Source organism: Xenopus tropicalis, chromosome 8, assembly GCF_000004195.4.
Source record: "Xenopus tropicalis strain Nigerian chromosome 8, UCB_Xtro_10.0, whole genome shotgun sequence".
Lineage (NCBI taxonomy): Eukaryota > Metazoa > Chordata > Amphibia > Anura > Pipidae > Xenopus > Xenopus tropicalis.
This window is the reverse complement of record NC_030684.2, coordinates 137990005-138012152: the sequence shown is the minus strand read 5'-3', so window position 1 is coordinate 138012152 and position 22148 is coordinate 137990005. Positions and strand designations below refer to the sequence as shown.

The window sequence follows — 22148 nt, the reverse complement described above, 5'->3', positions numbered from 1 at the left end:
AGTTTCTAAGCTGCTGAGAACCATTGAGGCCTATGGAGGCTGAGAATAGAAGAGAAATAGAATAGTCAGAGACAGCCTGTCCTTGGCACATTTTCAAGGGGAAGTTAAACACATTATTGTTTTCTATTTTACACACTTTCAAGGGGAAGTTAATCCCATCATTGTTTTCTATTTCACCCAGTTTCAAGGGGAAGTTAATCCGATCACAGTTTCTATTTCACCCAGTTTCAAGGGGAAGTTAATCCCATCATTGTTTTCTATTTCACCCAGTTTCAAGGGGAAGTTAATCCGATCACAGTTTCTATTTCACCCAGTTTCAAGGAGAAGTTAATCCGATCACAGTTTCTATTTCACCCAGTTTCAAGGGGAAGTTAATCCGATCACAGTTTCTATTTCACCCAGTTTCAAGGGGAAGTTAATCCCATCATTGTTTTCTATTTCACCCAGTTTCAAGGGGAAGTTAATCCCATCATTGGTTTCTATTTTCAAGGGGAAATTAATCCCATCATTGTTTTCTATTTCACCCAGTTTCAAGGGGAAGTTAATCCCATCATTGGTTTCTATTTCACCCAGTTTCAAGGGGAAGTTAATCCCATCATTGGTTTCTATTTCACCCAGTTTCAAGGGAAAGTTAATCCGATCACAGTTTCTATTTCACCCAGTTTCAAGGGGAAATTAATCCGATCACAGTTTCTATTTCACCCAGTTTCAAGGGGAAGTTAATCCCATCATTGTTTTCTATTTCACTCAGTTTCAAGGGGAAGTTAATCCCATCATTGTTTTCTATTTCACTCAGTTTCAAGGGGAAGTTAATCCCATCATTGTTTTCTATTTCACTCAGTTTCAAGGGGAAGTTAATCCCATCATTGTTTTCTATTTCACCCAGCTTCAAGGGGAAGTTAATCCCATCATTGTTTCTATTTCACCCAGTTTCAAGGGGAAGTTAATCCGATCACAGTTTCTATTTCACCCAGTTTCAAGGGGAAGTTAATCCCATCATTGTTTTCTATTTCACCCAGTTTCAAGGGGAAGTTAATCCGATCACAGTTTCTATTTCACCCAGTTTCAAGGGGAAGTTAATCCCATCATTGTTTTCTATTTCACCCAGTTTCAAGGGGAAGTTAATCCCATCATTGGTTTCTATTTTCAAGGGGAAATTAATCCCATCATTGTTTTCTATTTCACCCAGTTTCAAGGGGAAGTTAATCCCATCATTGGTTTCTATTTCACCCAGTTTCAAGGGGAAGTTAATCCCATCATTGGTTTCTATTTCACCCAGTTTCAAGGGGAAGTTAATCCGATCACAGTTTCTATTTCACCCAGTTTCAAGGGGAAGTTAATCCGATCACAGTTTCTATTTCACCCAGTTTCAAGGGGAAGTTAATCCCATCATTGTTTTCTATTTCACTCAGTTTCAAGGGGAAGTTAATCCCATCATTGTTTTCTATTTCACTCAGTTTCAAGGGGAAGTTAATCCCATCATTGTTTTCTATTTCACTCAGTTTCAAGGGGAAGTTAATCCCATCATTGTTTTCTATTTCACCCAGTTTCAAGGGGAAGTTAATCCCATCATTGTTTTCTATTTCACCCAGCTTCAAGGGGAAGTTAATCCCATCATTGTTTCTATTTCACCCAGTTTCAAGGGGAAGTTAATCCCATCATTGTTTCTATTTCACCCAGTTTCAAGGGGAAGTTAATCCCATCATAGTTTCTATTTCACCCAGTTTCAAGTGAGGCTTAAACACATTATTGTTTTGATAATGAGCGCCAATGCCCCTAAAATGGCCACTGGAGCACTTCCTGTTTGGGGAAAAATAAAGAAGATTCATGGACGGTAATATATTCTCCTAAGAGATTATATTGCCCCTAAGAGTGTATATAAAAGCAGACCCCCAGAAGTCCAAAATCTTAGTAAATACAGCCCTAGTGCTGAGGCCCCCAGAGGTACTCACCATGTCAGTTCCGAGATCGATACAGAGGATGGTGACTGTGCCCAGTGGCAGCGGAATGTTGGCGATGATGAAGAGTAGGAAAGGGGTTATCTCAGGGATGTTGCTGGTCAGGGTGTAGGCGATGGACTTCTTCAGGTTGTCAAAAATAAGTCTCCCTGTTAGAGAGAGGAACCATTAACACAGGGTAAATAGAAGGGGCTTTGGGGTGCGCCAAATGCTCCTGTGAGCACTGGGGAATATCAACAACTCACCTTCTTCTACCCCCGTCACGATGGAAGCAAAGTTATCGTCCAATAGGATCATGTCGGCTGCCTGTTTGGAGACGTCGGATCCTGCGATTCCCATAGCCACCCCGATATCTGCTTTCTTTAGAGCCGGGGAGTCATTTACACCATCCCCCGTGACTGCCACGATTGCCCCCTGCAGGAGAGAAGAAGGATAACAGTCTGTATAAATAATAAAGCTTTGTCAATGCTTTGGGGGCTCATGTATTAATCTTCCCCACTGCGCCCCCTAGTTTTGCTATAGAAGTTGCCAAAAAACATAATTATAGATGCAAGAAAATTCACCAATGAGAATTCTACTGATAAAAAACTTCATTATAAATGCAAAGGAATCTGCCAATGAGATTCCCAGCACTGTGTCAGGCATTGTGCTGGTACCTTACATATAGAGGTAATGATGGCATTATTTCCCGTCATTATATGGCACAGGAATCAGACATGGGGATAAAGGGACAGACTTGTTCAGTGCTGGGAAACTGTGCTTATTGCTCCCAACTCCAATTGCAGGAACAGAGAACAGGGAGCCGGATTTATAGATTCTCATTGGAGGATTTTAATGCAACTGCTGGCCCTGGAGATTTGTGAAAAAAAAAGTTTAGGAAAAGTTTTATTTAAGTTTATTATGTTTTATTGGGCAATATTGCTTTAAGAATTCAACCCTGATGTTGCTGGACTACAGCTCCCAGCATGCCCCTACCCTCATAATATGTTACATTATTCTGGGATTTGTAGTCCAGCAACAACTGAGTAAAGTTTGGTTGAGCAGTGCTGTGCAACAGGGTTTACACCCCCTTTTACTCCTGCCTCAGCCGCCCTTTGAGTCCAACATTCCCTTAGCTCTTTGCACCCATGGGGCAAGTAGACTGTGCATAGGGAATGTGGCATGTACATGGTACCAACCCCTCTCTAAGCCAAGGGACATGTTCTTACCAAAGCCTATCATGTTGGGTGATGGGGCACGTTTGGACGTTGGCCATTACCTGCCTCTGACAGCCCTCGACAATGATCAGCTTCTGCTGGGGGGAGGTCCGAGCGAACACGATTTCCGTGTGATTCTTCAGGAGGTCGTCCAGTTGTTCAGAGGTCATGTCCTTCAAATCGGAGCCGTGGACCACACAAGCCTTTGCCTCTCTAAAACAGAAACACGGGGGTCGATTTATACCAACGTAATAACATTTATATCTATTGGCAGGAAACTGACCCAACAATGTTCCTCTGGTGCTACCAACTGCCCTTACATACACGGGGGGCACAGATACCCGCTCACCTTGGGTTCACCTGGTTAACTGGTATGTTCAGCCTGTCGGCTATATCCTCCACTGTCTCATTCCCCTCAGAGATAATGCCCACGCCTTTGGCTATGGCCTTTGCTGTGATTGGATGGTCACCAGTTACCATGATCACCTGGGAAATAACAGAATATAATACATTAATAGCCATTATACATCAAACAGCATGGCACTCTGAGCATTACTGTCTATAAACCTCCAGCTAACATATAGTACAGGAGATGGTACCTTGAGCATTTACTGTAAACCCCACCTAACATATAGTACAATGCTAGTTACCCTCCAGCTAGCATACAGTACAGGAGATGGAACCTTGAACATTGTCTGTAACCCCCACCTAACATATAGTTAAGCTAAAGGAACACTGAGCATTGTTAGTTACCCTCCAGCTAACATACAGTACAGGAGATGGAACCTTGAGCATCATCTGTAACCCCCACCTAACATATAGTACAGCAAATGGAACGGTGAGCATTGTTAGTTACCCTCCAGCTAACATACAGTACAGGAGATGGAACTATGAGCATTGACTGTAACCCCCACCTAACATATAGTACAGCAAAAGGAACACTGAGCATTTTTGGTAACCCTCCAGCTAACATACAGTACAGGAGATGGAACCTTGATCATCGTCTGTAACCCCCACCTAACACATAGTACAGCAAATGGTACGGTGAGCATTGTTAGTTACCCTCCAGCTAACATACAGTACAGGAGATGGAACCTTGAGCATCGTCTGTACCCCCACCTAACACATAGTACAGCAAAAGGAACACTGAGCATTTTTGGTAACCCTCCAGCTAACATACAGTACAGGAGATGGAACCTTGATCATCGTCTGTAACCCCCACCTAACACATAGTACAGCAAATGGTACGGTGAGCATTGTTAGTTACCCTCCAGCTAACATACAGTACAGGAGATGGAACCTTGAACATTGTCTGTAACCCCCACCTAACATATTGTACAGCAAATGGAACAGTGAGCATTGTAAGTTACCCTCCAGCTAGCATACAGTACAGGAGATGGAACCTTGAGCATTGTTTGTAACCCTGCAGCCAACATACAGTACAGGAGATAAGTTCAAGCATTTTTATTCAATCTGTAAACTCAGAAGAATTTAATGGAAAAGATTAAAACTGCATGTTACAGTGATTTCACTTGCAGGGCCATTAAACCGTTATTTTCCCTTTTTTTAAATTTATCTAAGACAGGTATGGGATCCCTTATCCGGAAACCCATTATCCAAAAAGTTCTGAATTACGGAAAGGCCATCTCCTTTTCTCTGTAATAATAAAACAGTACCTGTACTTGATCCCAACTAAGATATAATTACCCCTTATTGGGGCAGAACAGCCCTATTGGGTTTATTTAATGGTTAAATGATTCCCTTTTCTCTGTAATAATAAAACAGTACCTGTACTTGATCCCAACTAAGATATAATTACCCCTTATTGGGGCAGAACAGCCCTATTGGGTTTATTTCATGGTTAAATGATTCCCTTTTCTCTGTAATAATAAAACTGTACCTGTACTTGATCCCAACTAAGATATAATTACCCCTTATTGGGGGCAGAACAGCCCTATTGGGTTTATTTAATGGTTAAATGATTCCCTTTTCTCTGTAATAATAAAACAGTACCTGTACTTGATCCCAACTAAGATATAATTACCCCTTATTGGGGGCAGAACAGCCCTATTGGGTTTATTTAATGGTTAAATGATTCCCTTTTCTCTGTAATAATAAAACAGTACCTGTACTTGATCCCAACTAAGATATAATTACCCCTTATTGGGGGCAGAACAGCCCTATTGGGTTTATTTAATGTTTAAATGATTTTTAGCAGACTTAAGTTATGGAGATCCAAATTACTGAAAGATCCCTTATCCAGAAAACCCCAGGTCCCGAGCATTCTGGATAACAGGTTCCATACCTGTATAAATATATAGTTTCTAATAAACGTGCAATTTCACAGCTTCGGCCACTAGAGGGAGCCAAATCCAACAGCTGCGCTACATTGTTATCCCCAAGCCTATAGCGCAATGGCGGAGGAGCAAAAATGCACAACTGGCACTCATATAGTGGAACTAGAGATCTAGTGGATCTTATCTTCCTGCCCCCCAGTCAGGCACCATCACATACCTTGATCCCTGCACTGCGGCATTTTCCCACGGCGTCAGGTACCGCTGCTCTGGGGGGATCAATCATGGAGATGAGGCCAATGAAGCAAAGGTCGGTTAAGGGGAAATTGGGCTCGTCAGTGTCAAACTTGAACCCGCGTTGAAACTTATCAGCCGGTATGTACAAGTGGCAGAACCCTGGGTACAAGTATGAAAAAACCCTCTGTCACAATATGTTTTGCCCTCACTGATTCAGTGATACCATGTGACACACACAGAATGATGGGTAAGTGGGAGGGGCCTGTAAAAAGTAGTTTATATGAGGGGTTCCCCATATCTAGGTGGGTTTTGCCCTCACTGATTCAGTGATACCATGTGACACACACACAGAATGATGGGTAAGTGGGAGGGGCCTGTAACAAGTAGTTTATATGAGGGGTTCCCCATATCTAGGTGGGTTTTGCCCTCACTGATTCAGTGATACCATGTGACACACACAGAATGATGGGTAAGTGGGAGGGGCCTGTAACAAGTAGTTTATATGAGGGGTTCCCCATATCTAGGTGGGTTTTGCCCTCACTGATTCAGTGATACCATGTGACACACACACAGAATGATGGGTAAGTGGGAGGGGCCTGTAACAAGTAGTTTATATGAGGGGTTCCCCATATCTAGGTGGGTTTTGCCCTCACTGATTCAGTGATACCATGTGACACACACACACAGAATGATGGGTAAGTGGGAGGGGCCTGTAACAAGTAGTTTATATGAGGGGTTCCCCATATCTAGGTGGGTTTTACCCTCACTGATTCAGTGATACCATGTGACACACACACACAGAATGATGGGTAAGTGGGAGGGGCCTGTAACAAGTAGTTTATATGAGGGGTTCCCCATATCTAGGTGGGTTTTACCCTCACTGATTCAGTGATACCATGTGACACATACAGAATCATGGGTAAGTGGGAGGGGCCTGGTGTAGTTAATAGGATCCAGTATAACTCTGGGATCTGGGGATTCTCCTGGTGAGACCTATAATAATTCACCGTTCCTCTGACCCACCTAGAACTCTCTCTCCTAGGCCTCCCAGTTCGAAGTAGGCATTCTGGAAGGCATCCTTCATCTCCTCATCCAAGGGCTGCTCTGCCCCGTGTAGCATTATGGTGGAACAGCGATCCAAGATTCTCTCCGGTGCCCCCTTCATCACCAGTAGGTGGCCCTCGGGGCTGTCTTCCCTCTCATGAATAGACAGCTGCGAAGAGCAACAAGAGAATAGCGTCATTAGGAAGGTTGAGAACCACTGCTCTACCTTCAGCTGTGTATCTCCTTACTAGATAACGCCTCCAAAGATATATAGCTATATATGTCAGGGTGGTGAGTAGTAGTTCAGCAATAATGCCTTACCTGGAACTTGTTTGTAGAATTAAATGGGATTTCAGCCACTTTGGGGTTCCTGTCCCGTAATTTCCGTACCGAGCCGCAGGACAACTCGATGCATTTCAGCAGAGCCGATTCCGAGGCGTCTCCAGCCGTGTCTCTCTGTATGGAACATAATTATTGGGATGAGACCTGCAGTCAGGGTTGGACTGGGCCCCCGGGACCCCGGGAAAAAACTCAGCGGGCCCCAGCGGCGCTCCCCTGGCCAACCATTCCCCCCCCGACGCATTAAACTTATGCGCGCTCAGGGGAGGATGTGGTTAGGGAGGCTCAACAGAGCCCCTGCTGGGGGGGTTAGGGGGTGCGGGGGACTCGGTTGGCAAGGGCACCTGGAGGTGGGCCCTGTACCCACAGTCCGACCCTGCCTGCAGTTTGTGCCAATTTATTTCACACTTCATTAGAATCCTGAAACTGGAGGTTATGTGGCCCGATGCTAACCCCACTTGTCCCATGTCTGGCATATTATTTACTGGCCTTGCCGATAAAACACCCGCCAAGGCTGGGCCGGTATTACAAATTTACTGACAATGTAATAGCTGGTAAATATTAGGGATGCACCGAATCCACTTTTTTGGATTCGGCCGAACCCCCAAATCCTTCGTAAAGGATTCGGGCGAATACCAAACCGAATCCAAATCGTAACTAATTAGGGCTCTGGTACACGGGGAGATTAGGCGCCCGCGATAAATCTCCCTTGTTGCGAGCGACTAATCTCCCCAATATGACATCCCAATTTTGGAGATTGCGCCGCCGCGTATGCCATCCCACCGGGCGACTAATCTCACGTGATTTTTATGATTTGGATTTGGTTCGGCCAGGAGCATGGATTCTGCTGAATCCAAATTCTGCCAAAAAAGGCTGAATCTTAGACAAATCCCGAACCGAATCCTGGATTTAGTGCATCCCTAGTAAATATGTAATATCCATAAGATCAGAACCTGGCCCACCCCCTTAACCCCCTGATCCGCCCAGAATCTAGTGGAAACCTACACTTTTCCCTCTTCCCCCAATCCCCCTGGAGTCGCCCATGATGCCATAGCTCCTCCCCCTTTTGTCATCAACCCCCCCATCCTTTTGACATCATGGGCTGCCCCCTTTGCCACCACCCCCTGCTGACTGCTAACTTTCTTCTAAAATGGTGGCAACCCTAGTCTCACATGGAGCAGACACCAGAGGAATAAATTTATACCCGGAAGTGCACTTTCGGATGCAACCACCCTGTTGTTTTACCCACAAAGCATCATTCCCCCCATAATTCCATTTTAATTGTGGCTGCAAGGGAAAAATGCACCTATGCTCAACTTGAAACAGGAGGCGGAAAGTACTGTGCGCAACTGTATAAAAGTACATGGAGCGCCTTTTGGTGCAAATACCTATTCTTAACTTCTTGCAGCCAACTTATCACCACCACAACTGCACTTGCAGTCATAAATACCCCCTAATCATGTTGGAGTTCCCTTCTTCAAGTGCCCAAGATATCTCATTTATTACATTGGTTAAACATCTATTGATAACAACTAGATCTTATCATCACTGCGGTGTATATGAAGAATGACAAGTACTTGAGGAAAGTAATATGGCGGCTCAGAGACAATATGGTGGTCAAGAGACATAACTGGACATTTACAGCGGTGAAAGGTCCATTGAACCCAATGAGCCCTGTAACCTGACATAGGCAACCATAGCAGCTGCTCACCTTTGACACAGCCACTTTTTCTTGTCCCACTTTGAAGACGGCGCGGTTGCACAGGCCGGCGATCCGAGACAGAGCAGTCCAGGTAGGGGAGCGTTTATCAAATGTTGTGCCTGTAACAAGGAGGTTGTAGGTTGTAAACGTAAGTGGGCAAAATGCCCTAATAGACTGTAAGCCTAGAAGGCTCAGAGATAAAAAGGGTTAGAAGACAAATAGATCCACGATACATGTGCCAGTCCTAATATTACTATATTACACTGTTCACAAATGCAAATAATTCATTCTACCATTTAAAATTTTATCCTCGAACCAATAACTAACCATTACATTACATTACATTAACATTTATTTATAAAGCGCCAACATATTCCGCAGCGCTGTACAATAAGTGGGTTACATACATTGGACATACAGAGTAACATATAAAGCAATCAATAACCGATACAAGAGGTGAAGAGGGCCCTGCCCAAAAGAGCTTACAATCTACAAGGAGAAAGGGTTGAGACACAAGGTGTGGGAATGGGCATGACCAGAGTTGTGAGAGGTGGGGCACAGGGTATTGCTAAACTAACCAATGTATTTGTAGCTGTAATATTGGTGTGTAGGCGCCATCTCAGTGCCTTGTGCCTGAGTCTGAGCTTTCAGCCAGCGCTACACATTAGAACTGCTTTCAGCTAACCTATTGTTTCTCCTACTCCCAAGCCGGACTTGGATTTCTTACTATTGAGTGCTATTCTGATACCTACTGGGAGCTGCTATCTTGCTCCCTTCCCATTGTTCTGCTGATCGGCTGCTGGGGGTGAGGGGGGGGATATCACTCCAACTTGCAGCGCAGCAGTAAAGTGTGCCTGAGTCTGAGCTTTCAGCCAGCGCTACACATTAGAACTGCTTTCAGCTAACCTATTGTTTCTCCTACTCCCATGTAACTGGAGGAGTCCCAAGCCAGACTTGGATTTCTTACTATTGAGTGCTATTCTGATACCTACTGGGAGCTGCTATCTTGCTCCCTTCCCATTGTTCTGCTGATCGGCTGCTGGGGGTGAGCGGTAAAGTGTGACTGAATTTTATCAGAGTGCAAGTCACATGACTTGAGGGCTGCTTGGAAACTAAGAATATGTCCCGTCAGAAACATGACTTAGTGGGATATGATTTTGCGAGTGGAACGTGGTACATTTTAGGAAGCAACCTATAGTGTTGGCCAATGTATAGAAGCTGCCACACATCCATCTCGCTAAACCCCAGATGGCATGCATACCTGACTGGTCCTCGGTGGTGTCAGCCTCGTGAATCTGGTTGTCGAACCACATGTGAGCCACAGTCATACGATTCTGCGTCAGAGTTCCAGTCTTATCGGAGCAGATGGTCGAGGTGGAACCAAGAGTCTCCACAGCTTCCAGGTTCTTCACCAGACAGTTCTTGCGGGCCATTCTTTTGGCAGTCAGAGTCAGACACACCTTGGAGAAGGCGGAGGAAAAGTAATTGGTTAAGTTACAGCTGAAGAACCTCAGATTGGATGGACCATGGGTCCATATAAATATATCTAGGCCCCATTACAACTACAGACAGCCCTGTTCCCCCCTAAGAAAAGGATATATTGCTGTAGCCATACCGTAACTGTTGCCAGAAGACCCTCTGGCACGTTGGCCACAATGATGCCAATGAGAAAGATCACAGCTTCTAGCCAACTGTAGCCAAGAATGAGGGAAAGGACAAAAAAACTGACTCCGAGGAAAACAGCCACCCCAGTTATAATGTGAATGAAGTGCTCAATCTCCATGGCGATAGGAGTGCGGCCTACTTCAAGACCTGAAGCTAGAGTGGCAATGCGTCCCATGACGGTGCGGTCTCCTGTATTAATAACTATTCCTCGGCCGGTACCTGTAACCCAATCAAGAGAAGACTTTACATAAATGAGTTAAATAATAGCAGACCTTCAGATGAAGCCTCTGGGAAGCCTCTGGGAAGGGACTGTGGCTGTGGGATAGCAGGTATAGTAGGGAGATATGGTGCCTATAGTAGCAGTGGGGGGATAATAGCCTCAGGGAAGGGACTGGGGCTGTGGGATAGCAGGTATAGTAGGGAGAGATGGTGCCTATAGTAGCAGTGGGGGGATAATGGCCTCTGGGAAGGGACTGGGGCTGTGGGATAGCAGGTATAGTAGGGAGAGATGGTGCCTATAGTAGCAGTGGGGGGGATAATAGCCTCTGGGAAGGGACTGGGGCTGTGGGATAGCAGGTATAGTAGGGAGAGATGGTGCCTATAGTAGCAGTGGGGGGATAATAGCCTCTGGGAAGGGACTGGGGCTGTGGGATAGCAGGTATAGTAGGGAGAGATGGTGCCTATAGTAGCAGTGGGGGGATAATAGCCTCTGGGAAGGGACTGGGGCTGTGGGATAGCAGGTATAGTAGGGAGAGATGGTGCCTATAGTAGCAGTGGGGGGATAATAGCCTCTGGGAAGGGACTGGGGCTGTGGGATAGCAGGTATAGTAGGGAGAGATGGTGCCTATAGTAGCAGTGGGGGGATAATAGCCTCTGGGAAGGGACTGGGGCTGTGGGATAGCAGGTATAGTAGGGAGAGATGGTGCCTATAGTAGCAGTGGGGGGATAATAGCCTCTGGGAAGGGACTGGGGCTGTGGGATAGCAGGTATAGTAGGGAGAGATGGTGCCTATAGTAGCAGTGAGGGGATAATAGCCTCTGGGAAGGGACTGGGGCTGTGGGATAGCAGGTATAGTAGGGAGAGATTGTGCCTATAGTAGCAGTGGGGGGGATAATAGCCTCTGGGAAGGGACCCCCCTGAGATGGTTCTGTTCATAAGACAAGGCCATTTAATTTTAGCCACAGAAGCCTGTTGTTTATACCTCCCCGTATCACTGGCCGCCCCTCAGAAACCCCCAGTACAGACTGCAGGATAAGGACTAAGCAGACTCAGCATTCTATTTTGCACTTATTACTCTCTATGACTGCTGCTTTTGTACTAATCCACGTCAAAATCCGGCCACTTCTAACACATTTCTGGCTTTGTTCTTTCCTTGCCTCCCCCCACAGCTCTGAATCTGTGCCTGTGCAGCTATGAATTAGTCCCCATCTGAAAAGCCCCCCCATCGTTTGTTTATCACACTGAGTACAAAGGCCCCTGGATCTCACATTCCTACGTGACAGCTCCCAGGGCCAAAATAATATCCCCTTCTCTGCACTGAGGAGAACTCTGACCTTGTTATTTGTCTTAGAGGTATATGAGATGCCAACCAGCCCCCAACAGACTTGAACATCTAAAATCCCTACCATGGGGGCAAGAAAGGGACACGGGGAAATAAAACATTCACTCAAGCACCAGTAAAAGGACTTAGGGTCAACCTACCACTGCCTAAATTTTAACTTTCCCTTTAATATTACTGCAACTTTGCCTTCAATGAGGGACTTCTGTTGAGGCTCACCTTCAACGCAGTTGGTGGAGAAGAAGCAAATGTTTCTGGTCTCAAGGGGGTTCTCGTGGGTGAATTCAGGAGAGCGAGTCTGGGGTTCAGACTCTCCCGTCAGAGAGGAATTATCCACCTTCCAAAGAGACACATTATCAGAGTGGTGTAACCATGGAGACACCTTGGCCAATTGAGAACTGTTTTGGACAGGAGAAGTCAAGCTGTGGTCCTACATATAGGCCTAACACCCAGCTTGAACATCATTTGTGGCGATATTGGGTTTTCATATATCTGTAACCTTTATAAGAGTTATGGAGACAATGAATGGTCTCAAGGGTGTTCTCCTGGGTGAATTCAGGAGAGCGAGTCTGGGGTTCAGACTCTCCCGTCAGAGAGGAATTATCCACCTTCCAAAGAGACACATTATCAGAGTGGTGTAACCATGGAGACACCTTGGCCAGTTGAGAACTGTTTTGGACAGGAGAAGTCAAGCTGTGGTCCTACATATAGGCCTAACACCCAGCTTGAACACCATATTGGGTTTTCCTATATCAATATATGGGGACAACGAATGTTTGAACCCAAACATCTCTTGTTTCATATATTTGACTCTACAGACTCTAGTCTTCAAAAAAACGAGGTTCTTTAGAAACCACCCAATAAAAACAGACAATAAACACAAGTAGGCACATATACATATCTGGGGAGCGTAGGGTTGAGTTTAGTGCTCACCTTGCACCCATGAGCTATAATTATCCTTATGTCTGCCGGTACTCGATCTCCTCCTTTAATTTCCACCAGATCCCCGACCACCACCATCTCAGCATTTATCTGGAGCTTCTCTCCTTCACGGATAACCAAGGCTTGCTATAAAAAATAAATTATATTCTCATTTTATACTGTAAATCCCTTATATTATGCTTTTCTTGTCAACAAAACAATGTGGTACAGCTGCTTGAGAACTGATGGGTGGTTCTCACCTGTGGCACCATGTTCTTGAAGGAATCCATGATCTTGGAACTTTTTGCCTCTTGGTAATAAGAGAAGCAGCCAGTGACAATGACGACAGCAGCTAAGACCACTCCGAGGTACAGCTGAGAAGAGAAAAATCAATGTACAGGAATATGGGACTGGCAGGGTGGGGAAGGAACAGTTGGACATAAGCTGAGCAGACAAGGCCTTCAAACAAGCTTGGAATTACTAGTAGACAACTTGCAGTTTCTAAAACATCTCCTTGGACTTACATTGTCATTGATTGGCTCATCCTCCATGGCGATCTGAATGCCGTAAGCCAGAAAGCACAGAATAGCGCCAATCCAAAGGAGAATGGAGAACCCGCCAAAGAGCTGCCTGCAAAACTTCACCCATTCCGGAGTGGTTGGTGGTGGTGTAAGGGCGTTGGGTCCATCTTGGGCCAGGACCTCTGCTGCACGAGCATTTGTCAATCCCTGTTGGTTGAAATGAGCTAAAATGTTCAAGCCTTATTAACTCCATATTCCTCTCCTGTACCCACAATGCCCCTTCGGCACCATCTTGACCCTTCTATTGCCAGTTCTTCCTACCTACAATTGTGGCCAGAGAGGCCAGACTCGAATTCAGCCGGTATTTTAGACAAATATCATACCTTAGCCAGGTCTGTCCCATATTTCCGGCCAATCTCTTCCATGGAGAGCTTGTGATCATCCTGCACAAATGAAAGATTGGCCAATTAGAAGGCATGATCCACCATTAACAGTTCTCACTTATAGAGACTCCAACACTGCTGAACATTTTACACCATCATAGTTGTCTTAGTTATGTCAAAAGGTGATGACTTTTGGAGTAGTGAGTGGCTACCATCACTATTTTGAAGGTGTCATCTGACTCATGATTATTATTGCTCAATTGACCCTTACCCAAGGTTCTTCTAGATTTGGGACATGTCATGGCCAGCTTTGAGCCAATGGGCTTGTTAGATATTGGTTTGAATTGCCTGTCAAAGCTATAACCCAACCACTGACATGTCAGCCTTCCCATATTCATATATACCTTGATACCTGTATAGAGATATACTCTTTATAGGGAATGTAAGATGGAAGGCAACTCATGGCCAGCTGTGGCTCCAAAACTGAACCAATAGGCTTGTTAGATATTGGTTTGATTTGCCTATCAAAGCTATTACTCAACCACTACCATGTCAGCCTTCCCATATTCTTAAAAACCTTGATATATGTATAGAGATATACTCTTTACAGGTAATGTAAGATGGAAGCTATGTCATGGCCAACTGTGGCTCCTAAACTGAGCCAATGGGCTTGTTAGATATTGGTTTGATTTGCCTGTCAATGCTATAACCCAACCACTGACACCTCAGCCTTCCCATATTCAGAAATTCCCTGATATCTGTGTAGAGATATACTCTTTACAGGTAATGTAAGATGGAAGCTATGTCATGACCAACTGTGGCTCCAAAACTGAGCCAATGGGCTTGTTAGATATTGGTTTGATTTGGTAGGATACGTTTCCTAATTCCCAGATATTTCTCACCATGGCCACCTCCTTCTTCAGCTCGTCCATCTCCTTCTCTTTCTGTTTCTTCTTGCCCCCTCCATTGTCCGCGTTGGTCGCCGCGGGAGAATACTCCCGTCCCTCCTACATGGTGCGGTCGAGAGAAAAATGATGAGCTCCGTGTTGGAAGAAGCTTTTATTAACGTATATTTATCACACCGAAGATGTGTGAAGAAATTAAATATTAAGAACAGACCATTAAATGTAGACCAGTTATAGATCATTGTCAATATAATGAGAAGGGTATATCAGTTATCTAGGTAATTACATTCTATCCTAACACATCTCCAGCTGCTCCCCTATTCAAATATACATTATATAAGGAATCCTTAATGGCCAAGCAGCCCTGCACAGAGGCATTAGTATCACCTCCTACCCTGTGAAGCCCTTCAGTAGAGATTTCCAAACTGGTAGCCTTCAGGTAGTCTCAAATCTTTGGATGGTGCCTCAAATTGATAGTGATATTTAATCTGCAAGTTTATTGGATGTCCTAGGTGTTCCAGGAAGCCCAGCTTGAGGTCTACATAAGGAAGGATTGGGGGGTGGGGGTAACAGCTGCTGCCCTAGTTATTCTTGAAATTATACCATGGGGACTATATTAATGTTATGAGGTAAGTAGGCCATGGCCAAATATTTGACAAAAATGGGTATTTGAATTTAAATAGGAAAACACTGCCCCAAGGTGGAGAAGCCTGAGCTGGCTTAGGGCCCCGTGGGAATGAGGATTGGCCAGTGGTAGGACAACTGACCTATGCACCCCAGATATGGCCAGTTGGGATGTTACCCAAGCGATAGATCTTAAGGCAGGGATCCCCAACCAGTGACTCGGGGGGAACACGTTGCTCCCCAACCCCTTGGATGTTGCTCTCAGTGCCCCCAAACCAGGGAGTTATTTTTGAATTCCTGACTTGGGGGCAAGTTTTGGTTGAATAAAAACAAGATTTATTACCCTGATATAATAAGTGTTAACCGCAACCCTCACCCTGACATCCTGGACCTGGACTTTTGCTCGTCCAGGCCCTCACAGGTGGGCCAACCCAACAGTTTGGGAACCATTTCCATAAGAATATCCATTTAAGAACCACCAGTGCCTATTTTGCTTACACCCAGGGCCGCCATCAGGAGGGCACAGTCGTCCCGGGCCCAGGCAATCTTCACTTTTAAAAGGCCGTGCTATAGTTTTCTGACTAGCTCAGGCCCCCTTTAATCTATCATGGGCCCTGTCATCCAATCCAATTGGTTGTGCCTCATGCGTACATGTGACGTCAGTACGTACAGGGCGCAACCTTATAAAAGGGCCTGTCTCGCTGAGGAGTCCAAAGTCGTTGCCGAAGAAGAAGCCGCCGCCACCGAAGAAGAAGCCGCCGCCACCGAAGAAGCCAAAGAAGACCACTTTCGGGGGGCACTGTGTATGGGGGACACTGTGTATGGGGGACACTGTGTATGGGGGACACTGTGTATGGGGGACACTGTGTATGGGGGCACTGTGTATGGGGGACACTGTGTATGGGGGACACTGTGTATGGGGGACACTGTGTATGGGGGGCACTGTGTATGGGGGACACTGTGTATGGGAAGTCACTGTGTATGGGGGCACTGTGTATGGGGGACACTGTGTATGGGGGGCTCTGTGTATGGGGGACACTGTGTATAGGGGACACTGTGTATGGGGGCACTGTGTATGGGGGGCACTGTGTATGGGGGGCACTGTGTATGGGGGGCACTGTGTATGGGGACACTGTGTATGGGGGGCACTGTGTATGGGGGCACTGTGTATGGGGGGCACTGTGTATGGGGGGCACTGTGTATGGGGGACACTGTGTATGGGGGGCACTGTGTATGGGGGGCACTGTGTATGGGGGACACTGTGTATGGGGGGCACTGTGTATGGGGGGCACTGTGTATGGGGGCACTGTGTATGGGGACACTGTGTATGGGGGGCACTGTGTATGGGGGACACTGTCTATGGGGCACTGTGTTGGGGGGCCCTGATACTTTTTATGTCTGTGTATCCTTTGTACTGACGGGAGGGGCCATTGGGGGAGGGACCCTGGGGAACGGGGTCCCAGAAAATTTTATTGTGAGGGGCCCCGTGATTTCTGATGGCGGCCCTGCTTACACCAGCACTACTATGGCAGTAACCAAAGCCTCCAGTACACAAGAGAGTCCTTTTTTGGGGGGGTAAAAATGGGTCTGGCATTCAGCCTTGTATTTGTGGGTAAATAGTGATACCATACAAACCATTTATTTTCAGCCGATGCCTTGTGGAGCGGCAATTGCCCATACTGGGTGAATAGGATTTGAAGTGGGTGTTAATCTATCATGGGCCCTGTCATCCAATCCAATTGGTTGTGCCTCATGCGTACATGTGACGTCAGTACGTACAGGGCGCAACCTTATAAAAGGGCCTGTCTCGCTGAGGAGTCCAAAGTCGTTGCCGAAGAAGAAGCCGCCGCCACCGAAGAAGCCAAAGAAGACCACTTTCGGGGGGCACTGTGTATGGGGGACACTGTGTATGGGGGAACTGTGTATGGGGGACACTGTGTATGGGGGACACTGTGTATGGGGGCACTGTGTATGGGGGACACTGTGTATGGGGGACACTGTGTATGGGGGACACTGTGTATGGGGGGCACTGTGTATGGGGGACACTGTGTATGGGAAGTCACTGTGTATGGGGGGCACTGTGTATGGGGGACACTGTGTATGGGGGGCTCTGTGTATGGGGGACACTGTGTATAGGGGACACTGTGTATGGGGGCACTGTGTATGGGGGGCACTGTGTATGGGGGGCACTGTGTATGGGGGGCACTGTGTATGGGGGGCACTGTGTATGGGGGACACTGTGTATGGGGGGCACTGTGTATGGGGGCACTGTGTATGGGGGGCACTGTGTATGGGGGGCACTGTGTATGGGGGACACTGTGTATGGGGGGCACTGTGTATGGGGGGCACTGTGTATGGGGGACACTGTGTATGGGGGGCACTGTGTATGGGGGCACTGTGTATGGGGACACTGTGTATGGGGGGCACTGTGTATGGGGGACACTGTCTATGGGGCACTGTGTTGGGGGGCCCTGATACTTTTTATGTCTGTGTATCCTTTGTACTGACGGGAGGGGCCATTGGGGGAGGGACCCTGGGGAACGGGGTCCCAGAAAATTTTATTGTGAGGGGCCCCGTGATTTCTGATGGCGGCCCTGCTTACACCAGCACTACTATGGCAGTAACCAAAGCCTCCAGTACACAAGAGAGTCCTTTTTTGGGGGGGTAAAAATGGGTCTGGCATTCAGCCTTGTATTTGTGGGTAAATAGTGATACCATACAAACCATTTATTTTCAGCCGATGCCTTGTGGAGCGGCAATTGCCCATACTGGGTGAATAGGATTTGAAGTGGGTGTTGAAGTTCAACAACAGCTAGAGGGTGACAGTTTAGTGATGCCGGAATAATATAATTATTTTCCTTCATGTAGTGCCTAAGGCCCCCCCAACTCCACCTCCAGCCCACCCTGGAAAATGTAGTAGCGTAGATTATTGCGGCAATCACGGCCCATCCGATGGGAACAGCAGTGCTCGGGGGTCAGCACTTTCCTCTCCCCTTTGCCCCCTAATTCCAGCAGGAGCCCACCCTGGCCCAAGTGTTCCATGAGATTGGCTAGTCCTGGGAGCACTGGGCCACCTGTCTCACTGTGTATGAGATCCGCGGGTTGGCCGGGATTAGAATTCCATCATTTTTCCATTACAGAACAGATAAACATGCAGCTCCTCCAAGCAACCCACAATCCAATTACTCAGCTAATATCCCCTAGGTTTGATTCCCCTATGCCCTCGGCTGGCGGAGACTGCGCATAACAACAGAAAATGACCCCCAAAACAGTGCGTAAAGGGGATGTAAACCCAAACATGTCTGGGGGGCTTGTAATATCCACCTTTATTCTCTCATCAGCTCCACTTGTGTTGGGTGGAATATATATAGCAGTAAATATTGCCCATCTTTTCCCTTGAGCCGCCATTTTGTGCTGGGCTGTGTGCTCCCTCAGAGATCAGCTGGCAGGAAGTGATGCAGCTCTAACTGTAACAGGAAGTAGTGTGGGAGCAAAAGGCAGAACTCTGTCCATTCATTGGCTGATGGGGCCTAGCATGTATGTGTGCCTTGGCTTGTTTGTGTGCACTGGGACTCCTATGATCCCAGGGGGTGGCCCTTAGTACTTAAAATGGCAGTTTTCTATTTAGGATTACACAATAGCACATACTACTAAAAAAGTTGGGGGTATAGTTTTCCTTTAATTTGGCCATCTGGTCTAAACCCATGTTTAACCCTTTAGGGCCACATCTGAAGCCCCAAGTTTTCGTCGGCTTTACAATTTGGTCCTAAAAAGGCCAAATAGCCCATGAATAGTAAACAGGAGGGCAGTGTCGGAGGGGGGGGGGGTCCAATTGCACCCCCTAGGGGTTTGGGTTGCCACACTACCAGTAAACATGCATGCACCGGAGATCCCTACTGCTGGGCTACCCCACAGCACAACTCTTACATCACTATGACATCATGCAGCCATTACATCACAATTCTGCCACTTTGTAACCCCAAAAAGGTTTTTATCGATATTTAATTCTTTTTTTTTTCTCTAAATCTAACACAGTTATCTTTCTATCTTTATTGTATGCTCTTCATCTCCATTTCTGATTGGCTAACAACTTCTTACATTGCTGTCATCCTGTTTTAGCACCTAATACGCCTGTGGATGGGGGCGCTGTTCTATTGCTCCCTAGGGACTGGATGTGTTGAAATGCGGCACTGCAAGTGGTACGGTGAGAACAACAATAACATTCAACCCTCTCAGCGCTGTAGGGTCGACAATGCACGGCAGCATTCTCAATAAGGTGAGCAATGCTTCTTTGTTAGGCATACTTTCCCTTTAATCAAGTATATTATCAGACATAGGAGCTGTTGCGCTGAACTTCAACTCCCAGTAATTGGTACCCAGAAATACAAGTACTGGGACTGTCAAGTAATTGAGTCGGGTTAATGGAACACCATTTGTTTGCAGACATAATACAGTGCAAATACAATTCTGTAGGCAATACAAAGCATATCAGTATGGAGTATGTTTTATAGGGAAACTACACCCCCCAAAACAATGTAATTCTAATCAGCTTCCCAATACAGGTATAGGACCCGTTATCCAGAATGCTCGGGACCAAGGGTATTCCAGATAAGGGGTCTTTCCGTAATTTGGATCTCCATACCTTAAGTCTACTGAAAAACCAATAAAACATTAATTAAACCCAATAGGATTGATTTGCCCCCAATAAGGATTAATTATATCTGAGTTGTACAAGGTACTGTTTTATTATTACAGAGAAAAGGGAATCATTTAACCATGAAATAAACCCAATAGGGCTGTTCTGCCCCAATAAGGGGTAATTATATCTTAGTTGGGATCAAGTACAGGTACTGTTTTATTATTACAGAGAAAAGGGAATCATTTAACCATGAAATAAACCCAATAGGGCTGTTCTGCCCCCAATAAGGGGTAATTATATCTTAGTTGGGATCAAGTACAGGTACTGTTTTATTATTACAGAGAAAAGGGAATCATTTAACCATGAAATAAACCCAATAGGGCTGTTCTGCCCCCAATAAGGGGTAATTATACCTTAGTTGGGATCAAGTACAGGTACTGTTTTATTATTACAGAGAAAAGGGAATCATTTAACCATGAAATAAACCCAATAGGGCTGTTCTGCCCCAATAAGGGGTAATTATATCTTAGTTGGGATCAAGTACAGGTACAGTTTTATTATTACAGAGAAAAGGGAATCATTTAACCATTAAATAAACCCAATAGGGCTGTTCTGCCCCAGTAAGGGGTAATTATATGTTAGTTGGGATCAAGTACAGGTACAGTTTTATTATTACAGAAAAAAAGGAAATCAATTTTAAAAATCCGAATTACTTGATTAAAATGCAGTCTATGGGAGACAGGCTTTCCGTAATTGGGAGCTTTCTGGATAATGGGTTTCCGGATAACGGGTCCCATACCTGTACACAGTCATTGCACATTATTACTGGACCTTTGATTTTTTGTGAATGTAATTGCCATCGATGGAGTAATTGTTTATCCCTTTTGGGTTCTGACTCGTGAAACAATGTAGCAGAAGTCACTTCTCTTCCAGGTCTTCATCGTTTCAGGAGTCGATAGCAGCAGGGAATACAAACAGCCAGACTGTTTCTCTTCATAGCAATAAATCAACGCACATTGAAACCACTACATTTTGTTTTAAGAGGATTAGTTTCCCTTTAAAAAAGGATTCATTTATCATTCCCCAGAAATGCTGTTTAAAAATATACATTTCCCCCAAATTTCATTGTATTTCCCCCTTTCGAGCAGCATTTTCTGCCAGACTGAGGCTGTTGTTACTATGATATATATATATATATATATATATATATATATATAGCAGCAGCAAACCCAGGGTGGCACTCTGGAGATATATCTCCAGAGTGCCACCCTGGGTTTGCTGCTGCTATATATATATATATATATATTTATATCTCATAGGAACAACAGCCTCAGTATCCAAATCCGATCTCGGGCGGAAGTCATTGCATTTTGTACTGGACCTCTGATTATTTGTTAATTGCTACTGATGCAATATTTGTTTATCCCTTTTCTGATCTCTGGTTCTGACTCGTGAAACAATGTAGCAGAAGTCACTTGTCTTCCAGGTCTGGTCTCTGCTCCATCGTTTCAGGAGTCAAAAGCAACAGGGAACGCTCTTTTCATAGCAATAAATTCATGCACATTGATTACATTGATTACATTATGTTTCATGAGGATTAGTTTCCCTTTAAAAAAAGGATTCATTTATCGTGAACCAATCATTTTGTCCAAAATATACATTTTCCCAGACCGAGGCCATTGTTCCTATGATATATATATATAAATACATGGCAAGATACAGGCTACAGGTATGTAAGTATATGGACTTACCCCTCGCCCCATCTTTTTCTTACTCCCGGCAGAATCCGATCTCGGGGGGGGGGGAAGAAAAAAAAAATCACAAATTAAAAAAATAAATAAATCCCCAAATAAAGGGAAATGTAAGAATTCTTTCCTTAAATAGCTGCCTGTGTGTGTTTGTCCTTCTGTGGGAAGAAGCACTTGTTGAAACTAGAGATGAATTGGGGGCAGGCTCCTCCCCTGCCTATGGGGGGGGGGGGAATCTGGGTCCCTCCCCCCCAACCCCCCAAATTCCCAGTGCCAGCTGAGAAACTTTGGACTGGGCATGGGTCCATTAGAGGCTGGGTGCCAGCCGAACTGACCTGCCTCCCTGCTACCCCCACCCCCTGCTTGTGTCCCTCTGTCTTTTTGTCTCTCTCTTTCTCTGTCTGTCACTATGAA

The 22148-nt window shown here is 45.6% G+C and overlaps 1 protein-coding gene across 1 annotated transcript in view; it reads right to left on the bottom strand.

The window, feature by feature from the left end:
* atp1a2 (ATPase, Na+/K+ transporting, alpha 2 polypeptide) overlaps window positions 1-21883 on the bottom strand; it is a 29199-nt gene extending 7316 nt beyond the window's left edge. Inside the window, exons 1-17 of the mRNA NM_001102969.1 lie at window positions 21738-21883; window positions 14721-14825; window positions 13819-13878; window positions 13439-13642; window positions 13175-13288; window positions 12927-13061; window positions 12213-12330; window positions 10386-10654; window positions 10032-10230; window positions 8780-8889; window positions 7051-7185; window positions 6709-6898; window positions 5669-5844; window positions 3504-3640; window positions 3217-3367; window positions 2204-2372; window positions 1953-2107 (exon numbers count right to left, since the gene is read on the bottom strand). Coding sequence (NP_001096439.1) covers window positions 1953-2107; window positions 2204-2372; window positions 3217-3367; window positions 3504-3640; window positions 5669-5844; window positions 6709-6898; window positions 7051-7185; window positions 8780-8889; window positions 10032-10230; window positions 10386-10654; window positions 12213-12330; window positions 12927-13061; window positions 13175-13288; window positions 13439-13642; window positions 13819-13878; window positions 14721-14825; window positions 21738-21749 — 2439 coding nt within the window. The 5' untranslated portion in view covers window positions 21750-21883. The remainder of the gene's footprint in view (window positions 1-1952; window positions 2108-2203; window positions 2373-3216; window positions 3368-3503; window positions 3641-5668; window positions 5845-6708; window positions 6899-7050; window positions 7186-8779; window positions 8890-10031; window positions 10231-10385; window positions 10655-12212; window positions 12331-12926; window positions 13062-13174; window positions 13289-13438; window positions 13643-13818; window positions 13879-14720; window positions 14826-21737) is intronic.
* Window positions 21884-22148: the final 265 nt, after the last annotated feature.